General features: G+C 54.9%; 1 protein-coding gene across 1 annotated transcript in view; it reads right to left on the minus strand.

The window, feature by feature from the left end:
* IGSF21 (immunoglobin superfamily member 21) overlaps positions 1-23,104 on the minus strand; it is a gene marked incomplete at both ends in the record, with an annotated part of 207,399 nt that overhangs the window by 9,277 nt on the left and 175,018 nt on the right. The window contains one exon of the mRNA XM_079776571.1: positions 21,765-21,883. Coding sequence (XP_079632697.1) covers positions 21,765-21,883 — 119 coding nt within the window. The remainder of the gene's footprint in view (positions 1-21,764; positions 21,884-23,104) is intronic.

Below are 23,104 nucleotides of genomic sequence, written 5' to 3' on the forward strand. Positions count from 1 at the left end.
AGCCCGGATAAGAGCCCGAATCAAGAGGTCACCTAGTTAAGGCAAGTGCACCAGGCCCCGGGAGGTGAACAGAGCGTAAAGGGGCACTGCCCAAGCCTGAGGGGGTGACGCTGCGCTGTGACCTGAGGAAGCAAATGTGCCGGACAAGCATGCCAGCTGGTGGGAACAGCATGTGCAGAAGCCTGGGGCCGGTTGGTGGTGGTGGTGGGGGCAGCAGGAGGGGTGGGAGGCAGGCCGCTGTGACAGCAGCTCAGGGAGCCGGGGAACGTGCCGGGACTGGGGGCATGTGCTGGGCACCGACCCGGGCGGCTGGTGGTGGGTCACACTCCTTGGCTCAGGTTCCCACAGCCGCAGGAGAGCCCGCTGGGGCATTTTCAGGAATTCTGTGAGCCGGTGGTTAAACGGCGGCTAGCTTGAAAGGGGCCACCGAGGGCGTCTCTGCCCCATGGAGCTCAGCCACAGCTACAGAGCAGGGCTTCCTGGCTTGTGTGTTCCCTCCCTGCCCCAGCCGCCAGAGAGGGGGTTTAGAGCAGCCCCCCTGGGCCCGAGCTGCTCTCCTTGGTTCTGAGAGCAGTGGGGAGCCACTGAAGGTTTTAGACAAGAGCAGCGACGTGATCTGAGTTGCATTGTGAAGAGACTGGAAGCAGAATTTAGGCCAGAGAGGTGGCTTCGCACACGGCGAGGGCAGTGGGAAGAAGTGACTGACTCTGACAGGCACCGGGAGGCTTTATTCTGGGGGCCGGCCGGTTGTGCTTTGTCCTGCCTCCCTCCAGCTCTCCTCACCAGCTGCCACGGGCCGCTTTGCCAAAGCCAGTGCTGTGGGGGTTGGGACGAGTGCATATGGAGCCATTGGGTACACTTGGGTCCAAGTCCCAGCCAGGCCAGCATCACCTCCATGTCCTTGGGCAAGTACCAAAACCACCTCCATGTCCTTGGGCAAGTGAGCCTCAGGCCCTCTCGGCGTGGCTCCATGGTTGAGTGCGGCCCTAGGACCCTGGAGGTCACAGTTCAATTCCTGGTCAGGGCACATGCCCAGGTTGTGGGCTTGATCCCCAGAGGGGGGTGTGCAGGAGGCAGCCGATCAATGATTCTCTCTCATCATTGATGTTTCTATCTCTCTCCCTCTCCCTTCCTCTCTGAAATCAATAAAATTGTATTAAAAACAAAACAAAACAAAAGACAACTGTGTGCCTCCGTTCCCCAGTTTATGAAAGGGGAATCATCCTCGGCAGCCGGATTTGAAGAACCAGCTAATCGATAAAACAGGGCTGACTTAGCCCGTGACAGGGTTCCCTGTCCTGAGATCCCTCCTGTTACTTCCCCAACCCCTTGCAATCAGCCCAAAGCCACACTCTTAAGACTTTGCTCGGGAAAGCCTGTCGGTTCTGGCTCATCCGGCCTCGGTCCTGAGCAGCGGGGGGAGCAGAGGAAATGAAGAGGTGCGGGCCTTTCCTTCCGGCAGGGGGTTTTCACCCCAGTTAAGTTTAATTAAATTCGACAAACATTTCCCGACACCTACTAGGTGCCGGGCACGGTGCCAGGTGCTGGCGGCGGGCGCCCAGCGATGAGGCAGACACCGGGGCGAGGAGCGCACCGGCTGGCGGGGGCGGCAGCCGCCTGGCAACTCTATTTTAAGGTCTGGGGAAACGGAGCCAGGTATGAGCCATTCATTCATGCGGGCAGCCCCCGCGTGCTGTCAGCGGGGGGGGGGGGGGGGGGGGAGAGAGGAACGGGAGACAATGGGAGAACAATAGGCGGAGAATTGTAATTAAGTGTAAGATGGGATGAAGCAGATGGTAAGTGGGTAGGAACTCCGAGGGGGAAGAATACATCTGAACACTTCAATTACCCAGAAGTCGCAGATTCCGCAATCTAATGTTTCTAGAACGACCCTGAAAACCTGGATCCCACAGCAAGCGCCAGCGGCGGCTCACGCTTATGAGCCAGAAGCCCTTCCAAGACCTTGCCTGTGTTCATTCATTTAATCCTCACCATGAGTCTAGGCCAGTGGTCGGCAAACTCATCAGTCAACAGAGCCAAATAGCAACAGTACAATGATTGAAATTTCTTTTTCGAGCCAGATTTTTTAAACTTAAACTTCTTCTAATACCACTTCTTCAAAATAGACTCGCCCAGGCCGTGGTATTTTGTGGAAGAGCCACACTCAAGGGGCCAAAGAGCCGCATGTGACTCGCGAGCCGCTGTTTGCCGACCACTAGGTCTAGGAGGTGAGGGTATGTATTCCCATTTACAGATGAGAAAACGTAAGAGGTGAAGCAACTTGCCTGGGTTCACGGAGTCAGGATTTGAACCCAAGGGCCCCCCGCTCCAGAGCCTGAACGCGGACATGAAGCTGTGCTACCAGACCTAGAAGGAAGGAGGGAGCTCAGACCCATGGGCACCCGAGCCCCAAGTACGCATGTTAGCTGCCGGGAACACGCATCCACCGGCACATCTCCACTCCCAGGGACGCCTTAAAGCCGGATCCCTTGAGAACTGCTCCTGAGGGTGGCTCTGCTTAGCTCGTTTGCCCCAAAGATGAAGGGACTATGCCAAGTAGAGTCTGGCTCAGAGCTCTGGCACGCTCCTGATGGCATATGTGAGGTGTAAGTACACTCCCCACCCCCCCCCCCCACAAGATTCCTAGAGGTTCAGAGCTAGGCAGCGGGCACCTTCAAAATCACTCATTCGTTCTTCCTCACTTTCACTGAGCAAACAGGAAGCAGGCACCTAGAACCTTCCTGGTGGGATGGCTTTGAGGAGTACCTGAGATGATGCTGATAAGACGCCTGGCACACAGGAAGCCTGCCAGGCAGGTCAGCAATGTTAACTCGTGTTATTTGTAATGCAGGGAGGTAGTCTGGGGCAATGGTTAAGAGTGTGAGCTCTAAACCCCACTACCCAGGGTTCAAAGACCAGGGGACCACTCCCGGGCTGCGTGACCCTGGCATGTTACCTAACCACTCTGAACCTCGATTTCCTTACCCGCAGAATGAAATTATAGGGCACCTGCGAGGATTCAATGAAGTAGTGCCTGAGCGTGTTTTCACAGTGTACCCACCCATGCCAGCTGTGTTTATTAGCAATATTATTTACGGACATCCTTTCTCAGGGGCTCCTTGCTACCGGCTGGGAGAACAAACCTGGTCTCCCACTTTGGGGCACCCTCAGTTCGATGAGGAGGCCAGAGAATGCCCTGGCCCGGCCCCGTTCCATACAGTCATCACCGACCCCGTGTGGCTCTGAGCACGCAACTGTGGCTTTTTCAAGTTCATATGGGCTGTAAGGGTAAAACACGCACGGAATTTTGAAGACGGTCTTAAAAGAATGTTAAATACGTTATGAATATTTTATACTGGGTACCTGTTCAAATACCATCTGGGCTATGTTGAACTTAGTAAATATATTGCTAAAAATAATCTCACCTTTACAGCTTTTCTCAGCGCGGTTATTGGAAAACTTACAATCACACATGTGGCTGGTACTACACTGAGTGGCCAGATTATTATGATCTCTGAACCCCTAATAATCTGGCCACTCAGTGTATATCCTATATAATAAAAGACTAATATGCAAATTGTCCCCTCAATCAGGAGTTCGACCAGCAGGCAGACTGGCCAACCGCCCATGTCCCCTCCCCCTGGCCACGCTGGCAGGACCCCACCCATGCACGAATTCATGCACCAGGCCTCATATATATATATATATATATATATATATATATATATATATACTGAGTGGACAGATTATTATGCATTCAGAAATCAAGATAATCTGGCCACTCAGTGTATATTTCTATTGTGCAGCACTGGGTCAGACCTTCCATTTGCAGGTCAGCAAACTGAGGTCAGAGAGAGGGGGCCATTTGCTTGTGGTCACAGTGTAAGTCCGTGGCAAAGCCTGGACTGGCCCCCTGGTGTTACAAATGCAGGCCAGGGTTCTCTGCACAGCACTGGTGCGCCCCCCTCCCCCAACACACACATGCGTGCACACAACACACACACACACACACACACACACACACACACACACACACACACATCTGCGTGCACACACATCCCCATTCTGGAGATCTGCACCCAAGTCACGCACGCTACCCACACAGAACCTGATTGGGAGCCGTGTTCCCGTCCCTCGTTATATTTCTGAGCAGGTGTTAGCAATATGTACAGTTAATCAAGCTCATAAGACAATAACAGATTTCAGTTGTATGGACGATGACACAGCAGAGCTGCTAATATCAGCACGGACAGCCCGGGCTCCCCACACTCCGCCCGTCAACGCGTTCCTCAGGCCCCGTGGCCTAGAAACATGTCGCTCTGCATCTCGCCTGGCAGGGCGCTGAGGGCCGGCACTCAGGGGGCTGCTGACACCTGGGGTCCCCGACTGCTTATGGGTGCTCCCCCACATCACTATCAGCCTCTCCCCTCCCTCCTGCCTCCCCCTTCCTTTGATTACGAACAGCATTCTTTCCCACACAACCCACTGCTTTGTAGGATTGTCGTCTGCAGCCTTCCTTCACGCTTAGTCTTCCCAGCTATATCCCGTCCCCACCTCCATCCTCACCTCCATCCTCACCTCCATCCCTTCTCTTCTCTATTTCCTTCTCCACCTCCATCCTCACTGACATCGTCACCTCCATCTCCTCTCTATTTCCTTCTTCACCTCCATCCTCACCTCCATCCCATCTCTTCTCTATTTCCTTCTCCACCTCCATCCTCATCTCTATCCCATCTCCTATTTCTTTCTCCACCTCCATCCTCACCTCCATCCCATCTCCTATTTCTTTCTCCACCTCCATCCTCACCTCCATCCCTTCTCTTCTCTATTTCCTTCTCCACCTCCATCCTCATCTCTATCCCATCTCCTATTTCTTTCTCCACCTCCATCCTCACCTCCATCCCATCTCCTATTTCTTTCTCCACCTCCATCCTCACCTCCATCCCATCTCTTCTCTATTTCCTTCTCCACCTCCATCCTCATCTCTATCCCATCTCCTATTTCTTTCTCCACCTCCATCCTCACCTCCATCCCATCTCCTATTTCTTTCTCCACCTCCATCCTCACCTCCATCCCTTCTCTTCTCTATTTCCTTCTCTACCTCCATCCTCACTGACATCCTCACCTCCATCTCCTCTCTATTTCCTTCTCCACCTCCATCCTCACTGACATCCTCACCTCCATCTCCTCTCTATAATATCCTTCTTCACCTCCATCCTCACCTCCATCTCCTCTCTATAATATCCTTCTTCACCTCCATCCTCATCTCTATCCCATCTCCTATTTCTTTCTCCACCTCCATCCTCACCTCCATCCCATCTCCTATTTCTGTCTCCACCTCCATCCTCACCTCCATCCCATCTCCTATTTCTTTCTCCACCTCCATCCTCACCTCCATCCCATCTCCTATTTCTTAACCTCCATCCTCACCTCCATCCCATCTCCTCTCTATTTCCTTCTCCACCTCCATCCCCTCCCCCTTTCCAGTCCTATCTCCATTGCCATTCCCTTCCCCATCCCTAGCTCTACCTCCATCTCTATCCTCACCCCCAACTCATCCTTATTTCTGTCTCCATCCCTTCCCCAACCCCATCTCCATCCTCATCTCCATCCCATCCCTGTTACAATCTCTGACCAAGGTCAGAATGAGCAGCCCCTCACATGCCCATCCTGGGATAGGTCCCCTGGCCCCACAGCTGTGTCCAGTCAAAGGCAGATGGCCAGCTGCAGGCACCGGCCACTTCTTGCACAAGAATAATCCCGAGTTCCAAGCCGGGCTCTGGAATGAGCGGCATAAAGCAGAGCCGCCTGGCGCTCTGGGAGGCAGAGAATGGCAAAGAGTCACCAACCAAGACCCCCGGCTCGCTCATGTCTCCCCAGCTCTTCTGTGACAGAGTCCAACACCCCCACTGTGAGTGCCTCATTCCTGTGGGCCTGAGCCTGCGTCTTCGGAGATGTCTGTGCTAGAACCAGGCTCTCCTGGGGTGGGCCCTGTGCCCCTGAGATGACCCTCCTCAGTCAGGAGACACCGAGCCGGCGTATGTGGCTTGGGGTGGGGGAGGATAAAGAACCTGGACACGGGGAGAACTTCAGGATTTACCTGCCACACCTGGGTGCATCCTCGCACTGTGCACCCCAGTCCTGGGCAGTAGGAAGAGCCCCCCCCTGACCCCCCAATTCTACAAGTCCACCATCATCATGGTCAAACAGAGGCCACTGCCATAAACTCCCCTGAATCCACTGACTCCAAGCCAAGCCAGCGGCCTTCTCAGCTTATTTTTGTCTTCGCCTTAAGCACAGAGGACCTCCGCTGCAAGTGTCTTTGAGTTCATCTTGTCTCAGGAACGGTAACAGGCTTTGCATCCCACCGACCCAGCCGCGTGTCACGGCTCGCCTCCGCGTGTCTGTTCCTTGGCCACCACGGGAGGCAGGCGTGGATGTCTTAGACTCCATGGCTAAGACAGACACAGTGAGGTAATGGTCCGGCGCTCAGGTTTATGAAATTAACGCTGAAATATCGCCTGCCTTTCTCCTGAAAGCGGAAATTTGTACGGGTCATCATAACTCACTTTGGGGATAATGCGATGGCTCTCTGCTCTGTGAATCAGCCCGTGGCCTTTGCAGTTTGAGAAACGCAAACCTGGTCTCGCGTAGACCCTAGCATTCCTGGGTCGAGCAGCCTGCCCCATGCCTGGGTGTAACTGTATCCACTAGAGTTAAATTCTCTTCCCACCATGAGCACCGCCCCCCCACTCCCGCTGGGGGCCTGGCTCTAAGGTTCCAGCCCAGGCTTTGCTACCAACCTCCCGTGGAGAATTTGGGCAAATCAACTGAGCCCTTCCCCAGGTGTCAGTCTTCTCAACTACAAAATGGGTTCAATAAAACATCCCCTGCCGACCTTTCATCTTCGGGGATTTCTGAGAGGAGAAGCAAATGAGAAAATGAACAGAAGCCTCTGTAAGGACAGCGAAGTGCTGCGCAAACACAAAGAGATCATTTATGTCACCGCTTCCATGGCCCACACCCACCCCTTGGCTGAGAGGCACGTTTGGGGGAGTTTCGGCCCCTCCCTGGAACGGCCATTGTCTGGAGGAAAGGGTAATCCGCCCTGTTCCTTGGGTACCACTTTATGGTGGTGCTTAGCGCACTTCTGCTCTGAGTGCCATTTATCATGGGGTGGTAATCAATTAGGTTTGGAGGAGGGGTGGGGAAGCGAAAAGACAAGTTCAAAATTATATTATTTGCAAAAATCCATTCTTTCCTCTCAGCATGCCTGCTCTATTGACTGCCTTCCTTTTCAATCAGCTCCTAGTCATTACACCATATTTCAAAGAAGAAAAAAGAAAACCACCCTCTTAATATAAGTGTCCATGAATATAAATGTGCCTCCATGTTCCCTATGTTCATTTCCTCCTACTTTTTATTTCGGGTCCCACACCTCAGTTTCGCTCTCCCATCCTCTCTTCCGGTCTCTCTCTGCGCCTTTAAGATGCTGCTCACAAGCGCCCCTCGTCCAGGAAGCCTTCCCTGCTCCAGCCACACTGAGCTGCCAGGGGTCCTTCCTCACCTTGTTCGCCTCCGCTGTGCCCTGCACATCCCAGGCCTTCTGCTAGCAACTCTGCCACATCCTTCAGAGCTGGCATGTAGGTGTTGCCTCCTCCAGGCAGTCTTCCAGGACTTTGCCAGACTCATGTAGGGCTTATCCTCCAGGTTCTGGGAGCATCCTACTCTTGTCATACTCACAGGTGCTATCTGCCCTGGGTCCTGAAGGTTGGAGCTTTGTCCTTCCCCAATAACCTCAGAGCGAGTGCAGGCCCGCCACACAGGGATTCTATTTCAGTTCCCGTTTGTTTCCCTTCTTCTTCCATTTTCCCAGCACAGGTGAGTATGCAGCCTGTGTGTGGAAGGAATCCCACAAGACCCTGCATGCTGTGGGCCCTGCCCCCATATCTAGCCTTGTCTTGATCTTCCCCACACCACCATGCTCCAAACACAATGAGAGTCTTTGACGGGTCCACGAACATCCTAAGATTGTTCCAACCCCAGGGCCTTTGCATCTGTTGCTTCCTCTGCCTGAAGTCCTTCATTCAGCCTTTGGCATGGCTGGGTCCTGTTCATCTTTCAAGTGTCACCCCACAATCTAAGCCAGGGTCCCTGTTATCGTCTGCCACAGCACTTTGCTATTTCTCCATAGAGGCCATCATGAAGAATGTGTAATTACTTCATGCACTGGTGTGCACACTTGTCTTTTTCTCCGATATCCCGCACTAGGATGTAAGACCACAAGGGCAGAAACTCTTTTTGTCTACGGCCGAATCCCAAGGCCTGCCACACTAGAATTTACTCAATAAATATTTTATTTGTCACGTGAATAAGTGGAGGCATTGAGGGGTGGGGCCCAGGTGTCCTGCCCTCCAGTTCCTGCCCAGTGTGGAAGGACTGAAACCTCTAGCCCAGGCCCCCGTCTCCCGGCAGGAGCTGGAAGAGGCAGATCCCACAGTGGGGGTGCGACTCCAGCAAGAAAGAGAGAGAAAAAGCACAACTCTTTGGTTTATGGGAAAATTAAATATTGAACTGAGTAATAACAGCAGCCAAGGGGAAAAAAACCTGACAAAAAGCCCCCAAATGGAGCCGCCATCGGTGACAAGAGAGATAAACGCAGCGTCTGTGCTTCTATGGCTGCAACGGGCCCTTTTATGTGGCAGCTGCTGAGCGGGGCCCACCGCCCCCTCCAGCTTGAAAGCAGTGGGTAGCCTCGTGCTGATGCAATGGCGGGGCGGGGACCTGGGGTCTAGGTCATTGCCAGTGTGGGTGGTGGCTGCCCAGGGCCCTCTGTGCTAGATGGGGGACTTTCTGAGTGGGGGGGGGGGGTCACGAGGGAGCCCAGTGGCTGCGGGCATGATCCATCCATTGCCTCCCACTCCACGGGAGCTGGCTGCAAGCACCCACTCACCTGCCTCGCCCCTCCCCTGCCAGCTGTTGTGCTTTGGCGGCGGTGAAAGATAAAATTAACAACCCAACCGAGGCTCTGGCTGACTGCTCTGGGGGAGCAGGGCGGGTGCGGGGGGTGCGGGGGGGAGGGCAGCATGCTGTGCTAGGCAGGGAGTCAGTAAGGCTGGGCAGAGCGGGACTCTACTCAGGTTACTGCTGAAGAAATAAAACCCTGCACACACACACACACACACACACTCTCTCTCACTCTTCGGGGAGATCAGGCCGCAGGTTCTGTGAGGATCTGGATCGGTGTTCTAGAGCTATTTTGTAGACTCTGATCTGGTGGTTCTCAAAGTGTGGTTCTGGACCAGCAGCATCAGCCTTTCTCGGGAGCTTGTTAGGAATGCAGATTCTTGAGCCCCATTCCAGACCTGCTGAACCAGAAACCTCAGCCTCGGGGTAAGGTAGGGTGGGGTCCAGCCACCTGGGTTTGAACAGGCCTTCCAGGAGGTTCTAATGCAAGTTCAGCGTGTGAACCACTACCTTGACTTTGGAAAGATGCCATCTGCTCACCGCTATATTAGAGACAGCAAGCCTCGCTGGAGTTATGTGAACTAAGGACTTGGCCCACAGTAGGTGCTCAGTGAACAGTAGTGGGAATTATTACTGCTGGGAGGGTAAGGCTCAGGGAAGACAGGCCTCACTAAAGGGGGCATAGGCAGAGCTCTCCAGAGACTCTCTGCACTGATTGGGTCAAAGGACTTCAAATCCCCAAAGCCCCGCCCTCACAGCAGGGCAGCTTTCTGCTCAGCCTTCATTGGCTGTTTGTCAATGTTCCCAGTTTTCTGATTGGTCTCCTAGGCAGTCCCATATGCATGTACCCTGCACTTGGGGTTTGCTGGCTAGAGGCTACCTGTCTGCGGCCACCGCGTGAGGCTGCCTCAACCCTTCCTCGCTGGCCATTGTCGTTTATGTGGCAATAGAGCAAGTGTGTTCAGGCCCAGATGGGTGCCATTTCCGCAGAGATGAAATCTATGGGGTGTGACATGAATCCGTTTTAAATAGCAGCAAGGTTGGCTATTTGGGGGATGTTTTCAATGGATCCCAGAGGGATATGTTACACACATGGGTGATTTTACCAGGTGCTGTGCTTGTAGTTTGATGAAAGAAGCTTCTGGAAGCCTGCAGAAGCCTGGGAGGCCCTAGCAAGTGGAGAGGCATGTTCAAGACCTGGCAAGTGGCAGTGGCACGCAGTTCAAGTGCACCCTGCTCAAGTTCAAGTTCAGGGCTGCTCTACTTACCCTGCCCAACCCTCCAGAAAGCTTGAAGGCTCTGGCTGGACCCCACCCTCTACCCTCCCCCACCCCCAACCCTGGAAAACTTCTGTCCCTTCCAGCAGAACGGTGACCCCCTAAACACCGGGCCTCGGTGTTCTGGGCTCAGAGTAGGACTTACCCCTGACACCTGGCCCCAAGGTCATTGCCCCTCTGTTCACAGGCGGTGCGAACCTTGGGCAGTTTGCTTGCTTTCTGGGCCTCGCCCCTAGAGTGCCTGTCCCATGTGGGGCACGCATGAGGAGTGCATGTAAGGAGACACCCCTGCCAACCTCACAGCAGAGCCCCAACCCCTGCCCCCCATCCCCCAGCTCAGAGCCTCCCTTCCAGCAGCAGATTTCCCAGAGGGCTCTGCGGCCAGAGTGTTTCCTGTCCTGTCAGCATTTTAAGATTGATTTCCGAGTCAGAGGGCAAGTAAATCTTTCTTGCCGCTTACTTCTCATAAAGCAATTTCCAGGGGCGAGGAGAGGGTGGAGGGGAGGAGCCGTGGAGAAAGGGCTTTTGGGGAGGAGTTCCTCATGCCAGGGACACTGGTTCATGCTGCTGATGGGCCCCAGCTCAGGGCAGCGGGAGGTATGGCCTCCCAGCCAACTCCCCAAGCCCATCAGAATAGTGACCCCAACTCCTGAGGCTCCCCATCAGGGAGAGCTGGGCCCTCCTCTGCTGAGCAGACCCGCGGTCTCACAGCTGGTCAGGAGGTCTCCCTCCTCTCTAACCTTGAACCCTCCTGCCCTCCCCACACAGAGCAGTGGACTTGAGAACTGGAGATAAATAGGAATCCCCCAGTCCAGCACCATGGAACCCTTCCCAGAGTGACCACCAGTAAGTCGAGAGGGTGATGAAGTAATCTCTCCACCCCTCACCCCCTCCCTGCCCCCAGCATCCCTGGGGACCCAGTGGGTCCCAGACTTAGGGTGCAGAGGACACACACTGAGCAAATCCACCGCCCACCCCCACCCCCCGTGACCCCTGCAAATATAAACTCAGCACCTTGTTTTCCTCCCCTGGACTCTGGAAACTTGTGCCCCTCCCCATCTCCCCATCTTCCAGGGACTCCTCCAGGGCAGACGCTGGTCTTACATCCTGCGCATTCCCGGGCTCTGCATTCAGAGAAAGCAGCTGAGGCTCTCCATTCAGTCACTCACTAACCATGTGATCTTGGCCAAGTGGCTTCATCTCTCTGAGCCTCAGTGTCCTCCTCTGTGAAATGGGCACAACCACATTCACTCTCCCACCAGCTGTCGTGTGAAAATTAAACACGAGAAGGATCCCCAAGAACTTAGTACCGTGCCTGATGCATGATGAGTGCCTGATCGGAACTAGCTTTTTGTTATTAAGAGAGTCACGATGATTAAAATTGTTATGAAGATGATCATTCCTAGGGAGTGACATAGTGCTGCCTCCTCATGCACAGACGGGGAAACTGAGTCCAGGGGTGCACGACTGCTGGCAGCAGAGACAGGACTGCTGACTCCCAGGCCAAGCCAACTCGGAGTGTGCTCTTGGTCTCAGTTTCCCCTTCTGCACGTGAGGCAGTGGGATTCCTTGCTTCCCCTCTGGAGTGTCTACGGGCAGCAGACACTGCCAGGGTCCGGCTGGCTCATTGCCTTACACGGTCGCCCTGTCCCTGCTCCCAGCTCCTGACACAGCTCTGTTCACACCTGTAGCCTCAGCCTCATGCCTGCTCCTGAAATCGCTGGGCCCGAGGCACTGACATTTCAACAGCCACATATCACTTGCAATTAAGGGCCCCGTCCTGGGGAGGGGAGGCTCACCTTCTGCCGGAGACACTAAATCCAGCTCCCAGCGGCGGAGAGGATAAAGCATAGCACTGACCTAACACTTGTCAAGGCTTAACGAGGCACCTGCAGGCCTGCTCTGGTGGGGCCAGGAGACTGGAGCCCGCAGGGGTGGGAAGGAGGTGGAGGGAGGCAGCCCCCGAACAGGAGGCGAGTCCTGGTCTGTGAGACACAGAAGGTCCAGGAGCTGGTGAGGGCCTTGGGGGCTGCCGACACCTGCCTAGACAATTCCAGGGAGCAGATGAATCTCTACAGCTCAGCTCAGTAGTGCATGATGGGCCGTTCCACGAGAGGCTGTAGAGGGGGCTCTTTAGCCAAGCAGTCTGGGTTTAAAAACCAGCTCTGCCCCTCACTTGCTGTGTGACCTTGGGCAAGTGACTCAACCTCTCTGGGCCTCAGTTTTCTCACTTGTAAAAATAGAAATACGTACCTCCTAGAGGAGTGAGGATTAAATGAATATATTTAAAATGCTTGGAGCAATGTTTGGCACCCTGTAACTGAAAAACGCACCACTATCATCGTGTGTCCTGGCTGTCCCATATTAAAAGGAATCTCTCTCAGTCCTTTCCCCATAGCAGGCACACAGTAGGTGCTGCTAAATATTGGTTGAATCAAGAACTTGTAAATGTGATCAGATGGTCTTCCTCAGAGAGGGGCTGGTCCGCTCCGTGGCCCCAGGAACAGTGCCTGTTGCTTATATGAGCGGCCCGCTCCCTCCAGCCACAGTCTTGAGTCAGAGAGGTTCCAAATCACGCCCACATACGCATGTGCTATGGAAGTCTTATCTGCACCCCCAACTTAGGGCCTCAGGTTCCCACGGAGCGAGAGTGGCAACCAGAGAACATTTAGGTTCATACTCCAGGCTTCTCTTTATTAGCAGACTCAGCTTTCTTTTCTGTAAAATGGGGCTGCTGATCATGCCGATCATGCTGGGAGGAGCAGCTGATGGTGCGGCCCAAATCTCCCCAGCTGTTGAGGGGATCCCTGTCTCTGGCCACGGTCCATCTGGCTGCCACATTGCCCCACACTTGGAGAGGGACAGTGTCCCTCCCTCTTCCTGGCAGCCTCGCGCAGTGGGAGAATCGAGGGCTCGGGCTCTCAGCAGACCTGAACTCAAATCCCAGCCCGCCCGCTGCTGTGGGATGCCAGGCCTGCGCCCTGGCCTCTCTGAGCAGTCTGGAGTTTGCCCACTGTTGGTGAGGCAGCAGCACAGGGAGGACCGGTGGGCCTGTTGCTGAGGACACAGTGGGCATCGGTCAAGGGCATTCCTACTTTGCAGGGCCGTGCTCAGAGAGGGAGGGAAGGAGGATTCTAGAAGCTGTCCAGGAGGCAGTTAGCAGGCTCGGGCCTTTGGGGCTGAAGCTGGGAAGTGGCTGTCCTTGGTAGATGACCCAGTAAGCTCCAAAGTGTTCCTCTGAGCGCCCAACCCATCTGTCTGGCCCCTCTCTGAACAGGCTCTCAGCCGGTGACCTCTGCTCACTGGGGACCTGTGGGCAGGCAGGCGGGCAGAGTGGGCAGCCTGCTCCCAGGTCCCCGGCCAGGCCAGGCTCAGGCACTCAGCACGGCCATGCCCAGTCTCTGAAGACGCTCTAATGTCCAACTGGGAAGACCCTGGCCACTCTTGCCTCAGTCACGGGACCGCAGCCCCCCTCTGGCAGCCCAGCCCAGCCCAGCCATCTGTCTCATGCCCCTTCTGCCCAGCTAGCTGCCCCCTCAGGAGCCCTGGTTGGTGAGGGGAGGCCTGCAGAGGTCCTCGGGATGGTACCCAATGGCCCATCTTCAGTAGTCACCTCTGCTGAGTGAGATCACAGTTTCATTGGCACCTTCTCGGGGGATTGTCTCCTGCCAGCTCTGGCCATGTCCTCCACATCTGCTCCCATCTTTTCAATTGGTCCCCATGTCCTCTGGCTTCTGTCTGGAAACACCTGGCATGTTCCGCCCTCTATTGCCCGAGCCCTGGGCTGGCTCCTGGCTCCCTCTAACGGCCCGCCCCGCCCCGTGCCTTTCTCCGCACCATCTCTTCTACAAGAGCTCTACGAAGCACGAACCTTCATTCCCCCCAGTTTCCAGATGAGGAAACTGAGGCTTGGAGAGGAAGAGGCACAGCAAGACTGTGGAGGAGGTGGGGTGGGACTCAGGGCTGCTGCTCCATGGCCAGGGTGGGAGGACAGAGGGGTCCGCCTGGCTTAGAGGTCTCCCTGCAGCTTGGCACCCATTCTGAGGCCGGCCGGCCTTGGCAGGGTGAAGGTCAGGGCAGAACGGGTGGGAAGGAAGAACAGCTACCCTTTTCGTGGGCTCACGGAGAGCTGGGGACACAGGCCTTCACCTCTCGTGCCCCAACAGGGGAGGGTTGACTGTAACCCCCCACTTAGCAAGTAGAGAAACTGAGGCTCAAGGGGCTTACACAACCTGCCAGCGTGCGCAATGGTCAGGTCCAGAGGCCCTGGAGGCCCCTGCCTGGGTTGGAACCCTGACCTGTGCCCTTGGGCACATTTGTTAACATCCCTGTTCTCACACTTGTAAACAGGGAAGGTAGCAGCAGGAACTTCCTTAGAGGGCTGTTATGACAATTAAATGTGTTGACAGGTGCAAAATAGAACTGTGCCTGGTGGATAGTCAATGTGCAATAAACATTTGCCGCTTTTATTACTAGTCGTTGCAAACGGGGGTTTAAAATTCACGGCTGAATGCAAGGTTCAGACCCTGAACCACTCCTCAACTCTCCAAGGAAGTGCTGTGTCCAGTCAACCCTCCTGGGTAGAGGGACAATTCTTCACGTGGCCACGACGGCCCGCCTTCCAGCGTGGGAGAGCCGGGGCACCTGCTGCCAGCACCCAGGGTGGGTGGGAAGGAGGGCGGGGAGGGAAGAGGGCTCGAAGGTGGGCCTGCCCAGCCTGTTGCTGGGGGTGGGGTGGGGTAAGGGGGCCTGGTCCTCAGGACCCAGGGGCTCCTAGGGTGGGAGGTGGCGCTTGCATCCTCTGCCCCTCAGTGCCCTGGGCTCCTGGATCCTAACCCGCCCATTCCTCCTCCTGACAGGCTCTCTGGAGCCTGTGGCCACTACACTACAGTTGCCTGGGGCCAGTTCACGTAATTAGTTGGAGCCCAGCAGGAGGTTCAAGTGCTCAGGCTCCCAGCCAGGGGAGGGAGCTGATCATTTCCCACCCAGCAGGCGTCCTGGGCTCTGAAGACAGCTGGTGGTGGCTCTCAATCTTGCCTCCCAGCGACCCTGCCTGCAGACCCCCAGGGATTCTCATTCAAGCCACCTCCCTCCAGGGACCCAACCTGCCCCGTGGATGGCCACGTGCGCCTGCATCCGCTGGTTCTGCCTGGGAGACTCGCACCCCCAAGCTGTCCTGCGCTCAGGCAGGCTCCTTGGAAGGGCGGCCTGCAGATGGAAGCCCCCTTTGCCCCTGGCACCCTTCAGAGACTCCGAGTTGTGTCTCTTCCGCTTCGCTCAGGCCTGTGGCAGCACCACCAGGCCTTGGAGGGCACAGGGTCTACCCTCAGCCCGCAGATCTCCCCATCCCACGAGGAGCCATAGACATCTCTGCTTCCCCAGTCAAGAGAGGTCCTCAACCCTCCATTCATTGGTTCTGGGAACATGCTCCTTTTTCTAGAGAAGAGCACGGGGCTGGGAGTCCAGAGACTCGAAGTCAAGAATCTGGTCCTAGAAAGCAGAGCTCCAGGTCTCTGGAAACCCTAGGTTTTGGCCTGGCCTCATGAAAGTGGGCTCAGCCTGCCCATCCCCCCTCATCCCCTCTCTGCAGCCTGTAGTCTCTGTTTTGGAGCTCTCACCAGCCCCCCGGGCGAGCTTCTTGCAATGGGGGAGCTGGAGGGACTGCTGCAGGGGGACTCCTCAGGCCACAGGCACACAGCAGGGAAGCGACCGGGCCAGACTGGAGGAGGCCAGATGGCTTTAGAAAGCAGCAGAAGTGCATAAAGATGAACATACAGATCAAGGGAATAGAACAGAGAGTCCGGAAATAAACCCTCACATTCACAGTCCATTGCATCTCAGCAAGGATGCCAAGACATTTCAACAGGGAACCAAGAGCCTGTTCCCGCACTGGTGCTGGGACAATCGGATATCCACCTGCAGACCACGGAGGCGGGCTCCTCTCTCAGCCGCGCACAGAAACAATCTCGAGGTAGGCCACCCACCTAAATGCGAGAGCGCAGACTACAAAAACCGCTGGCAGCAAATCAGGAGTCAATTGTGACCTTGGGTCCGGCAAAGCCTCCTTAGACCAGTGGTCGGCAAACTGCGGCTCACGAGCCACATGTGGCTCTTTGGCCCCTTGAGTTTTTAGCAAAGGCCAGTTTAGGAGTACCCTAATTAAGTTAATAACAATGTACCTACCTATATAGTTTAAGTTTTAAAAATTTGGCTCTCAAAAGAAATTTCAATCGTACTGTTGATATTTGGCTCTGTTGACTAATGAGTTTGCCGACCACTGGCTCAGACCATCAAACGCACAAGCAACCAAAGAAGAAATACATAAACTGGACTTCATCAAAGTGAAAACCGCTTTCCCTTTAAAGGACACTATCAAGAAAGTGAGATGGTAACTCGAGATGGGGTGAAATATATGCAAATTATATATCTGACGAGGCGCTTATATCCGGAATAAAAAACTCTTGCAGCTTAATGATGAAAAGACAAATAACTGAACCTAAAATGAGCAAAGGATCCGGAGATATTTTTCCAAAGCAGATAGCCAAATGGCCAAGAAGCACATGAAAAGTCGCTCAACATCATTAGCCATCAGGGGAAATGCAAATCAAAATACCACTTTGCAAGGAAATTAAAAATATGTGTCGACGCAAAATCTTGAACATGAATGCTCATAGCACAGCTTTTCACAATAGCCCCAAAGTGGAAACAACCCCCCCCCCGCCCCGGCCATCGGTTGGTGAATGGATAAATAAAAGGTCGGCTGACATATGTAGGCTATTACTCAGCCTCAGACAGGAATGAAGTCCGATACCACCAGCTCCAGTATGGACACATCTGGAGGACATTATACTAGTGATGGAAGTCACGAAAAAGCACACATTGTATAACCCCATTAACATGAAATGTCCAGGCAAATCCACAGAGGCAGAGAGTAGGTTAGCGTTTGCCTAAGACTGGGGGGAGGGGACATGGGATGGAGGGCAGTGGCTAATGGGTACAGGGTTTCTTTGGGGGCAATGAAAAATCTTCTAAACGTGATTGCACAGCTCTGAATATGCTAAAAACCACTGGACTGTATACTCTAAAGCAGGGGTCCTTAAATGTTTTAAACAGGGGGCCAGTTCACTGTCCCTCAGACCGTTGGAGGGCCGGACTATAGTTTAAAAAAAATCTATGAACAAATTCCTATGCACATCGCACATATCTTATTTTGAAGTAAAAAAACAAAACGGCAAAAATACCTGCATGTGGCCCGCGGGCCGTAGTTTGAGGACGCCTGCTCTAAATGATTGGAGTATGTGAATTCTATCTCAATAAACCAATTTATTTAAAAAAGAAAACATGGGGGTAAAAGTACCAGATGTACTTAATAAAAATCCAGTTAAAAAAAAAAAAAAGCCCTAGCTGGTTTGGCTCAATGGATAGAGTGCCAGCCTGCAGACTGAAGGGTCCTGGGTTTGATTCCAGTCAAGAACACATGTCCGGGTTGCAAGCTCAATCCCCAATAGGGGTGTGCAGGAGGCAACCAATCAATGATTCTCTCTTATCATTGACTAGTGGCCCAGTGCACGAAATTCGTGCATGGGAGGGGGGGTGTCCCTCAGCTCAGCCTGCACCCTCTCCAATCTGGGACATCCTCTCACGATCCGGGACCGCTGGCTCCTAACTGCTCATGGCCTTCTCTCCCCTAACTGCCTCCCCTGCTGGTCTGCTCACCCCCAACTGTCCCCCTCCTCTGCCGGCTTGCTCGCCCCCAACTCCCCCATCCCCGGAAGCCTAATCACCCCCAACTGCCCACCCCTGCTGTCCTGCTTGCTCCTAACCACCTCTGCCTTGGCCCCACTACCATGGCTTTGTCCGGAAGGACATCCAGAAGGTCTCCTGGTCTAATTAGCATATTACCCTTTTATTAGTATAGATGTTTCTATCTCTCCCTCTCCCTTCCTCTCTGAAATCAATTTTTAAAAAAATCCAGTAAAATACACTGGAAAAACCCCAGCTATGCAGAGTTCATTAACAACTGTTTCCCGGGGTGGGCGCCGTGTCCCCTGGCCCCAGGTCTGGAAAGCATCTGGTGTGCTTTGGTGCCATTGCAGCCTCAGGTTCCAAAATCCTACCTTCATCTGCCAACCTCACCTGGAAGCCTGCAGAAGAGGCGGGAATCCTGAGATGGGGCGTTTTACTGAAGCCTATCGACCCTTTGCGACTTCCGGTGGAGCATAGAGGTGACCTGTGGTTGAGGCACTACCCCCGCTCCGCCACCCGCACCACCGGGGTGGCCTAGGCAGGCGGTAGCATCTCTGGGCTTCCTTATCTGGCAAAGAGGGAGTGCTGTGCCCGCCTAATGGAGCTGCTGTGCCGGCTCATTAAGTTAACTTATGAGGAGCTTAGCACAGTGCCTGGCATATTAGTAAATGCTCAGTGGAGGGCGACCCCTGTGTCGGGGAGCAGAGAGTGTGGGATTCAGAGTCAGACAGCGGCAACTCCCGCTCGGCTCCCTCCTGGCCCAGATCCTGGTGTTGGCTGAATTGTTTCCCCCAGAAAAGATTGGTGGAAGCCCTAACCCCCAGTGCCTGCCGGCGGGAGCTGACTTGGAACTAGGGTCTTTGCAGATGTAACCACGTTCAGAGGGGCCTATTCTAACATGTTTTCACAGGAAAGACATTCTGATACCGTCTTTCCTGGAAAGGAAGTTCAATACCAGGCCGTCCTTGTCACAAGGGGAAACCTACCTGGATGTGGACTCAGGGCTGCTGGACTCCACGTCCAGTGCTCCTGTCAGAGGGTTGGAGTAGAGAGGGGCCCTGGGTCGCAGAGGATGGGAGAAGGGGCACACCCATGGAGACTGGGGCGCAGCTCTGTGTCCTCCCAGACTCCTACAGGCCCCGACGGAAAAGGAGTCCCACCCGACGGTCTGAGTTTTGGAAGGCCAGGTGCTCCTAGGGAGGCCTCCGTCTTACCGGGGTGAGGTCCCCTCTCTCGCCACTCTGCACCCCACCTCCCACCGCCCATCGCTTTCTGGCATTTGAGTGACTAAAGGTAGGGATGGTTCCCTGGGGAGTTCGGAGTTGCTCTGATCTCGGCAGACCTGGTGGGACTGTCCCTCACGTGGGTGAGCCCCTGGAACTTTCAGAGCCTCTGCTCCCTCATCTGTAAAATGGGGGTGACCATGCCTGCCTCGGAGGGCTTTCGTGGAGGTCACAAGGTTAACTGCGGGTTGACATGCAGCACCCAGGGCTGGGCGCACAGACCATGTCTGGCGGAACGTGGCCTTGGTGGTTAGCTGTGCGTGGGGAGAACCCCCTCGGTGGTGACCGCTCCGCCTGGCGACGGTGGCCGAGAAGCCCCGTGCTTCGGTCTTCTGGTGGCACAGGGTGGGGGTGTCTGGGCCTCGCCACATTTAATTGATTGTCACATCGCACCCTGGACATGCTCCCCCGCATACCCTGCACCCCAAGAAGAGCCTTGGCCATGCTCCGGTGACTGTGTGTAATGCGTTCCCGGGGCCCAGCATGCAGCTTTGAAATTGGCTTACAATTTATCTGCAGCTCGGATAAAAACATTTTAATGACGGCGTGCGGCACGAACCCTCGGTGTCCCCCACGGGGCTCCCAAATGTCTTTCCCCACCACATAGCGGGGCTGTTATAGGCGTGAAATTACAGCCACTCTCGAATTTTGATCTCTACCCAGAGGCCTCTGGAAACGGCGTGTTAGAATATGCTGGCTGCACACTCGGCGAGGGCGGACCGGGAAGCCCGGCTCTGCAGCAGAACTGCTCGGAGCCGATGATGCACGTGGGGCCCTGGGCTGTGCCTGGCTCCCTGTCTCCCCACTGTCCTGGGGAGCTTCCCTTTGACCCCCAAATCAGCCAGGGGCGGGGCCATCTTGCACCACTGTTGGCTGCCATGGTCCTTAGGATCCCCTGGGGCACAAAGGAGACCCCACTGGCTAGGAGGCAGGGTCTGCGTGTGTGTGTGTGTGTGTGTGTGTGTGTGTGTGTGTGACGCAATGTCACAGACAGGCCAAAACAAGGAGGAGATTTTAATGTCTGAAACCTGCCTGACATATATTTAAAGGAGCCATGGAGGTGGAGGAGAGGGAGGCACAACTTTTCTCCTAATTGTGCCTGCTTTTTGCTGACATGGTTATGATTGGCTGAGCCTGTAAGAGACACTATTTATTGGGCGCTGGAAATTGGCCTGAGCTCAGAGCATTCTGTTCTGTGGATTATCTCCGTTAGCCCTCCCACGTTGGCCAAGCCCCTCTGTTCTCTGAGCCCGGGTCTGCGCAGTGGGCACAGTACAGTGCCTGCCTCGCAGCTGGCGTGGCCGCTGGATTACAGGAGGTGCTGTACAGAAATCTCCTCATGCTGCATCCCCCCTCCCCCCTCCCTGCCCCTCCCAGCCCTCCCTCCCTTTCCCAGCCAGTGCTGAGCCAGGAGGCCACGCCTCCTCCTGCCTTGCTGGAGGCCAGAGCGCTCCACATGCAGCCTCCATGGGAATCAATGTCCTCCTGGAGGTCTGGCCTTTGGAGGTTTTCAATTTCCCCAGAAGCTGCGGCTTTCCACGGTGCCTTTATGCTTCCATTGATTGCCACATCCCGCAAGCTTTGTGTCCCTGATAAATACCATTTGATAAGAAAATGGGGGAACACTGGAGCCCGGAGCTGAGACCACGGCCCTAGAGTTCTGGAGGCAGGATCCGAGCATGTTCCTGGCACAGACGTCCATGCTGAAGGGGCTTCGGCCACCACTGGGAGCAAGGCCTTTGTTTTTACAAATGGGGAAACTAGGGGGGGGGGGTGGACACAGCCAGAGACAGGCCTGAGCAGAAGGATCCCCACTTTGCAAATTAGAAATGGAGGCACAGAGCCAGCCCCAGAACCAGGAGCCCCAACATCTAGTCCAATGTGCTTTCTACTTCGTCCCTTAATGCGCAAAGGATCGGGAGGTCCAGGGAGGGGCATGCGGCCGGGTCAGAATCATTCTTTCTGCAGCAGGTGTGCGACCCGCTGAGCCGATGTCTCAGAACCCCTGGAGTCCCTGGGTTGTCCTCACTGGCTTACAGAGCCTGAGTCTGCATGGTCCTTGAGGATCCATTCGTCCTGCATCCCGCCCCATCTAACAGGAGGGACAACTGAGACCCGGAGTCTGCGACAGCCCGCTGACCTGCGGGAGGCGGACTGCTCCCTCACTTCCTCATTTGTGCCCATCAACGTGTCAGAGCCCTTCCAAGGTGCCCGGCCCGTGAGGACCTGGGCTGGTAGAAGAAGGAGGTCCAGAGAAGAAGTCCTCAGTGGCAAGGACACACCGGTCACACCTGAAGGTCGAGGGTGGGAAAGGAGAGGGCCCGCTGCCAGCACAACAGGCATTTTAGCAGGTGGTGCCCGGGACAGCCCCTCGGTGCACATGCACATGAGCGCACACACCCAAGCACTCACATGCACACACATGCACACATGTGTGTGCACACACACACAGCTCCTCACTGGGATGCCGGGGCCCAGGCCCTGCACTCACCCATGACGTTGAGGAAGATGTTGCCCGATGCCAGGACCACCTTCTCCCTCGTGGCGCGGTCGTAGATGCCCACGTGGCACTCGTAGGGACCGTTGTCCGAGACGCGGACCTCGGGGAGCCTGGGGGAGGCAGAGCAGCAGGGTGAGGGCCCGTGATCCAGGGCTGAAAGGCGCCACCCCCAAGCCCCATTGTTCAGCCTTTGCTGAGCAAACGCTCCTGGATCCAACACACGCCTGCTGGGCTGAGAGGAGGAGCCACATTTATGGAGCGCCGCCTGTATGCGGCCTGTGCTCAGAGCTTCAGAGGGCGGAGGTGAGGCTGTGTTCAGCCGAATTAAATCTGTGCTCCTTTTGGCTTCATGAACTGGACGGCAGTGGTGCCCACCCCAAGGGCATGCCACGGGACCGGAGGCGCCTGGTGTGTGGTACAGGCTCAGAACTGCGACCTAACGCATCCCCTCCGTGGCTGCCTGCATGTATAGATCGTCATTCCCATTTCGTAAACGTGGAGACTGAGGCTTTAAAGTGGACAAAGTGGCTAATATGAGCTAAGGTGGGAATTTGAACTCTGCCTTACTGTCACTTTATGCCCAGATCTGGGGATCTGAGAAGAAATGCAGTAAAATTCTCCCTTGGACGAGGAGGCAGGGCAGCTGATCATTGCTCCCAATCACATGGGAAAGGGTGGGCCTATTGAGCACAGAGGGAGCAGTGGCCTCTGCCCCAGGTCGTCTGGAGGGCCTCTCGGAGGAGGTGACCCGAGGGGTCAGGAGAGACCCATTCAAACCTTACTCCTCTAACAGTCCAGAGAGTAAATATTTTAGGCTTTGTTGCTTTTACAGTCTCTGTCCGTGTAGAGTAAAAGCAGCTACAGACAGGGCCTGGGCAAATCAGTGTGGCTGTGTTCCAATAAAACTTTATTTATTGCCATTGACATTTGAATTTCAAATACTTTCTTGTGCCCTGAAATCTTCCGTTTTCACTATTTCCCATCATTGAAAAAAAAAGGTAAAATACGTTCTAGTTCACAGGCTGTTAAAAAAACAATAACAGCTGGATTTGGCCCACAGGCTGTAGTTTGATGATCCTTGTTCTAGATCCTTCCTCAGGGTGTGCAGGTCAGACCATGCTAAGAATGGGTTGCTACGTGGTTCTCTTTCCCTATGGAAAATGCTGACAGGGCGGCTCTTTCCCCACTCCTGCATGGGAGACTCCTGACAGGTTCCAGAGAGCCAAGTTCAATTCCTGCCCCTGTGACCTTGTGTGAGTCCTGCGGTCTCGCGCTGAGCCTCTGTTCTCTTATCTAAAGTATGGGGCTGATTCTTCCCAGGACCTCAGTGG

The sequence above is a fragment of the Cnephaeus nilssonii genome (assembly GCF_951640355.1).
Source record: "Cnephaeus nilssonii genome assembly, chromosome: 7".
NCBI classification, from domain to species: domain Eukaryota; kingdom Metazoa; phylum Chordata; class Mammalia; order Chiroptera; family Vespertilionidae; genus Cnephaeus; species Cnephaeus nilssonii.